The sequence below is a fragment of a genome, unplaced genomic scaffold (genome assembly GCF_019419815.1).
Source record: "Pyrus x bretschneideri cultivar Hongxiangsu unplaced genomic scaffold, Pyrus_bretschneideri_v1 Contig39, whole genome shotgun sequence".
NCBI lineage: Eukaryota > Viridiplantae > Streptophyta > Magnoliopsida > Rosales > Rosaceae > Pyrus > Pyrus x bretschneideri.
The window spans coordinates 4,389,488-4,395,066 of NW_025999712.1; the positions used below are offsets into that span (position 1 = coordinate 4,389,488).

Consider the following 5,579-nt stretch of genomic DNA (forward strand, 5'->3'; position numbering starts at 1 on the left):
CAAAGATAAAGCGGATGTATGCAAAGGTTCAAAACGTAACCAATAAGGTTTGACTTATTCTTCTATTTTGAAACCGACCAAAGAAAAGATATAAAAACATAATTGGTTATTACCAAAAGCAAAAATGCGTGATCAAAATATAATTTTAATATTCTAAACTTAACCATAGTCAGCACATAAACCCGCACTCCATTGTTTGAAATCTTCCATTAGATTTATCCTCTTGACTCTTGGGTTTTCTTTTTATCGCCGGAGACCTGATGACAAAATCCTTTACTATATATCTCAAGTGGTGGTTGATGGACGTCAGGAACAAGAATATCAGTACTAAAAGACAAGAATATCAAGACTTATATTAAGCTTGAAGTAGTGTTCAATGTAATCATACGGATGGTTGCCATTTCCATCTGCAACCGCGTGAATGACTAAAACAATTGAACTTATTTTGACGAAGACAATTGAACCAAATGCAGAAATGACATTCAACCTATGTGCTAGACCAAAGACAATTGACTTCGAATGCATGGATGAATAAAACAACGGGGTCTATAGTCTAAAGTGGAAGATATTTTCACATGCCACTAAGTTTTGATTTTGTTTTTATTATTGTCTAAGAAACATTTGTCATGTGTTTAAAAAATGCACAACCTTTACCATAAATAATTGCCACATGGTAAAATAGTGACATTAAAAAATACATCATAAAATACTATATATTAAAATTTTATTTTAAAATGTGACTGTCACATAATTATTTAGTATTATCAAATAAATACACGTGTTATTATAAATTTATACATTTTTTTGTCGAAATAATAAATGTATACATTAAAACAACATGGATCAAAAAGTAAACTGCCTGATTTCAAGAACAAGTAGCATTAAAAAGTGACATATAATAAACTTAAAGACCGGTAACAATACAACATAACAAGGATGTGTCATCCAAACACATATTTTTACCTATCACACACCATTCTCAATTTTCAGCCGGTGAATCGAATGAATAGAAGAATATCAAATGGGAAATATTTAATTAACAAGAAGCACATGTGAAGTAAAAATGAGTGTGTAAATAACACCACTCTAAATAAAATATAAAAATTGCTGAATTGTACAACTACACCATATCTAAGACTAACGGGTGGTGCATCATTGAATGAAATATTCTGACAAATGGAGTCCTTTTTGGTGGTGTGTCGCACTTCCGCTTCAAGTAGGTTTCTGAAACATTCATATCCTCTCTCTCACACCCTATTCGCACCATCTTCTTATTACCCAACCTCCACCGCCACCATCACTGCCACCAGCAATCCAAACCCTTACCGCTATCCCAACGCAAGACGGTTAGGCTCGTTCTGTCAAAGGGACCGTGGGGATACTTGCAGTCGCGTTGGCTTTGATCACAGACTCGGATCGCACATGTCGTGCTCGTCTTCACCTTCTACTGCCGCAAAGAGAGGTGCAAATCAAACCATCAGCAATGATAACGACAAGGTTGAGGGTACTTGGATCGACTTGTACCTGCCAATGCGAGCTCAGCCTTATGCTAAGCTCGCTCGCCTCGACAAACCGATCGGCACCTGGTTGTATGCGTGGCCTTTTTGGTGGTAAGTGAAAAGAATGAGAGGAAAGTTTGAGTATTAACTGTTATGTAATAACTGTTATAATTAGGTTTATTTAGAATTAAGCCCTTGCAACTTTTATTTTTCAAACAAAAAATTCACATAATTTTAAACATCCTAATAAAATCGAAATTTCAGATAGACTGCCATACAAACAAATATGTAATCAAACGGTTGTAAATTCAAGCCAAGTTTAATTAATTCGCCGTACAATAGTTAATTTATTTAAGTTTTTTTTTTAATTGGTGTGGAACTTTTGACATCCCACATCGTCTAGGGGAGTGATCCTTAAATGTATATTCACGTCTCTACCTGGCACAAGGCCTTTTGGGAGCTCACTGGCTTCGGGTTCCATAGGAACTCTGAAGTTAAGCGAGAAGGGGACTAGAGCAATCCCATGATGGGTGACCCACTGGGAAGTTGCTCGTGAGTTCCCAAAAACAAAACCATGAGGGAATGGTTAGTCCAAAGCGGATAATATCGTGATACGGTGGTGGAGCGGGCTCGGGAAGTGATCCGCCCCGGGCCGGGATGTGACAATTGGTATCAGAGCCTAACCCTGGTCGTGATGTGCCGACGAGGACGTTGGGCCCTTAAGGGTGGTGGATTGTGACATCCCACATCTCCTAGGGAAGTGATCCTTAAATGTATATTCACGTCTCTACCTAGCACGAGACCTTTTGGGAGCTCACTGGCTTCGAGTTCCATTGGAACTCTGAAGTTAAGCGAGAAGGGGGCTAGAGCAATCCCATGATGGGTGACCCACTGGGAAGTTGCTGGTGAGTTCCCAAAAACAAAATCGTGAGGGAATGGTAAGCCCAAAGCGGACAATATCGTAATACGGTGGTGGAGCAGGTTCAGGAGTGATCCGTCCCGGACCGTGATAGAACTGGAAGTCAACTATGCTTATTGGTGGGTGCATGCGTGCAGGTCAACAGCATTGGCAGCAAATCCAGGGCAGCTTCCCGATATTAAGATTTTGACACTACTTGGATTTGGAGCTCTGTTTATTAGGGGCGCCGGATGCACCATAAACGATCTCGTTGACCGGGATATTGATATCAAGGTACAAATTAAGTCCATTATGGTCATTTTGTATGCGAAATTGATTTCTGTACACATTTTTTTCTGCAAACTTTTATTTATGTATGAAATTCTAAGGAAAACAATGGTGTACTCAATTTCCTTTTTGCAAATTGGTTAGACAATGAATTTAATCCTTTGGCTACACTTCACAAATATTTATTACAGCGAACTGATGTCATCAGTTTATCTTGTTTTTATTAATTATTTATGGCCAAGCCACATTAGGAGTAATTATTGTCACTTGATGTTATTTGATCTATTATATAACTTAAATTAAAAAATTATTATCATCCCTAATAGTACACAACATGGTATAGTAGAATGGTGTACTGGTGGGACAAACACTAAGAAATTATTGTTAAATCACTTGGGTGACTTGTTTGAAAATTGAAGTTGAGACTCCCGGGTTTGGAACCTTTGGTTTCACTAGAAATTTACGATTTCGCTTATATCTGGTTTGAATGCAGCACAATAAATTTCTCTAATGATCAGGTGAAAGACGAAGAAATTTACTTTTTTGATGATAAATACTTTGTTTATGTGATAAAAGTTCTGCAATTGATTGATCAGGTGGAACGTACAAAGTCGCGGCCTCTTGCAAGTGGTGTTCTGACGCCTTTTCAGGGGATTTGTTTTCTTGGATTTCAATTGCTTTTGGGTCTTGGAATTTACCTTCAATTGAATAATTATAGGTAATTAGCATCCTTATCTAAATTCATTAGGATGATGTTGGAGAGACGATTTACTTGAATTATATTTTGTAAATCACATGACAGTTGATAATTGGTTTCTTCTTTAAATCATTAAAGAAATAACTTAGTCATCACCCGTCGCATCATGTGATTTATAAAATATGTTTAAAAACGATCTCCCTAGTATTTTCCCTTTAGTTAATCTGATTAATTATTATGCCAATATTATTATAATCTGCTATGAATATGAAACTAGTTTGTGTAACTCATTAATTGGAATTTACAGCTGCGTTTTGTGCGTTTCATCTTGGTTCCTAATTTTCACCTATCCTCTCATGAAGAGATTGACATACTGGGTAATTGATTACAATTTCGTGACTACATTTAACGACTAATTACGTCATTAAAAAGTATAATATGGTATTATATATCACATCATAATGCGTATATATTTAGTGCAGCCTCAAGCCTATCTAGGTTTGATGATAAATTGGGGGGCTTTAATAGGATGGGCAGCAGTAAAAGGAAGCATTGATCCAGTTATAGTGCTCCCATTGTACTTTTCTGGAGTATGCTGGACACTGGTCTATGATACCATATATGCACATCAGGTAAAACAACAAGTAATGCTATGCACACCAAACTATTTTTTTACCAAGTTTTGTTCACCAATTAAATGCCTTAGATATTGTAAGTCATATGTTGGGACAGGAGACTGGACCTTACTTATTTTCAACAAGTAAAACTTTAACATGACATATAATTTAGTCATGAATAAATTTGGCAAAAAAATAGTTTGGTGTCTCGAACATTATTGAAAACAAACACGTCGCTATTGTGCTCCTTGTCAAAAGTTGAAGTTTCCAAGATTTGAGTATGATCAAGTTATGGAATAATTAAGTAGTAATATAAGATAACTTTTTCGATGCAATCCAACAAAATTAAGACGTTTTCTGACCAAGCTTGCTTGCAGGACAAGGAAGATGATCTGAAAGTAGGTGTTAAGTCTACGGCATTGAAATTCGGCGACTCAACCAAAAAATGGATTACTGGGTTTGGAATTATGTGCATGAGCAGTCTTGCCCTCAGTGGATACAATGCTGAAATCGGTTATTGTCTTTTTTCCCCTCTTTATTTTAATTTCTTTTTTTTTCCATAATTAATTTTCTCTTTTACCACATCTTCACACTCACATCTTTCAATTATATATGGAGCAGGGTGGCCGTACTATACATTTTTGGGGGTTGCATTTGGACAATTAGCTTGGCAAATATCAACAGTTGATCTTTCATCCCCTGCTGATTGCAGTAGAAAGTACGTGTTGTCATGGAAAAAAAACACTATTTACGGCTCATTTGAAAACCAATTGGTATTTAATTTTGTTTTTAAACAGTTATCAAATGGGCTCTTAAGCTTACAAGTATTTATTAGTTTTGTTTTGCTTTGAACAAGATAAGCTTATTGACTTAGCATTTTCTCTTTTTGTATTGGTTCCAGATTTGTGTCGAACAAGTGGTTTGGCGCTATTTTGTTCATCGCAATCCTATTTGGACGACTTTCATCATAAGGTGGTATAAGGTCTATTAATGTTGAGCATATAGTAAGGTTGGTTATGTCTTCCATTAATTCTAATTTGGAGCTTTTTTGACAGATACAGTTCATCTTTCTCTTGCACTGCAGCAGAACTCGTGTATTGGCATGGAGGTTGCAAGGTCATCTAAATGCAGCACTCAAATGAGTGCAAGGATCAAATGTTGTAATATTTACTGTTGTATTTCAAAAATAGACCATTTTCTTGGGGCTTTTGGGGACTAAATGTTGTAATATTCATTTCAATTTGAAGTCAAACAGCAAATATGATGTTGTTCCATATTTATGTCAAACAAGTGTTTTGGTGCTATTATTTTCAGTGGAATCCAGTTTCAGAATATACATACAGTTACTTGCAAGTTGCAAACTTGATGCAAACTCGTCTATATTATTGTTGATATTTCTCCAATTAATAAATACAAAATGTCCTCAACAAATCCAAATCCCTCAGAATGCATACGCGTAATTGCTGTCCTTGAAAATGGTCCATGGTGAGATCGCCTTGTATTCTGCAAAACGTTCAAAAATGACAGATGGAAAAGAAGGATGATTCGTGTGGTCTCGTTCTGGCCACTTGTCACCATAT

General features: G+C 36.3%; 1 protein-coding gene across 3 annotated transcripts; it reads left to right on the forward strand.

The window, feature by feature from the left end:
• Window positions 1-1,017: 1,017 nt before the first annotated feature.
• On the forward strand, window positions 1,018-5,337 carry LOC103930718 (4-hydroxybenzoate geranyltransferase 2-like). 3 transcript variants are annotated; one of them, XM_048564742.1, is made up of 9 exons: window positions 1,018-1,610; window positions 2,556-2,691; window positions 3,282-3,403; window positions 3,690-3,759; window positions 3,865-4,014; window positions 4,377-4,512; window positions 4,621-4,717; window positions 4,901-4,971; window positions 5,084-5,337. In XM_048564742.1, exons 1-8 carry the CDS (start codon window positions 1,177-1,179, stop codon window positions 4,968-4,970), a joined length of 1,215 nt encoding a protein of 404 aa, XP_048420699.1. In that variant the 5' UTR covers window positions 1,018-1,176; the 3' UTR covers window position 4,971; window positions 5,084-5,337. The 3 variants fall into 3 exon arrangements, with proteins under 3 accessions (XP_048420699.1, XP_009338365.3, XP_009338364.3); XM_009340090.3 differs by having other exon boundaries at window positions 1,019-1,610; window positions 5,055-5,337; XM_009340089.3 differs by having other exon boundaries at window positions 1,019-1,610; window positions 5,061-5,337.
• The last annotated feature ends 242 nt before the right edge of the window (window positions 5,338-5,579 follow it).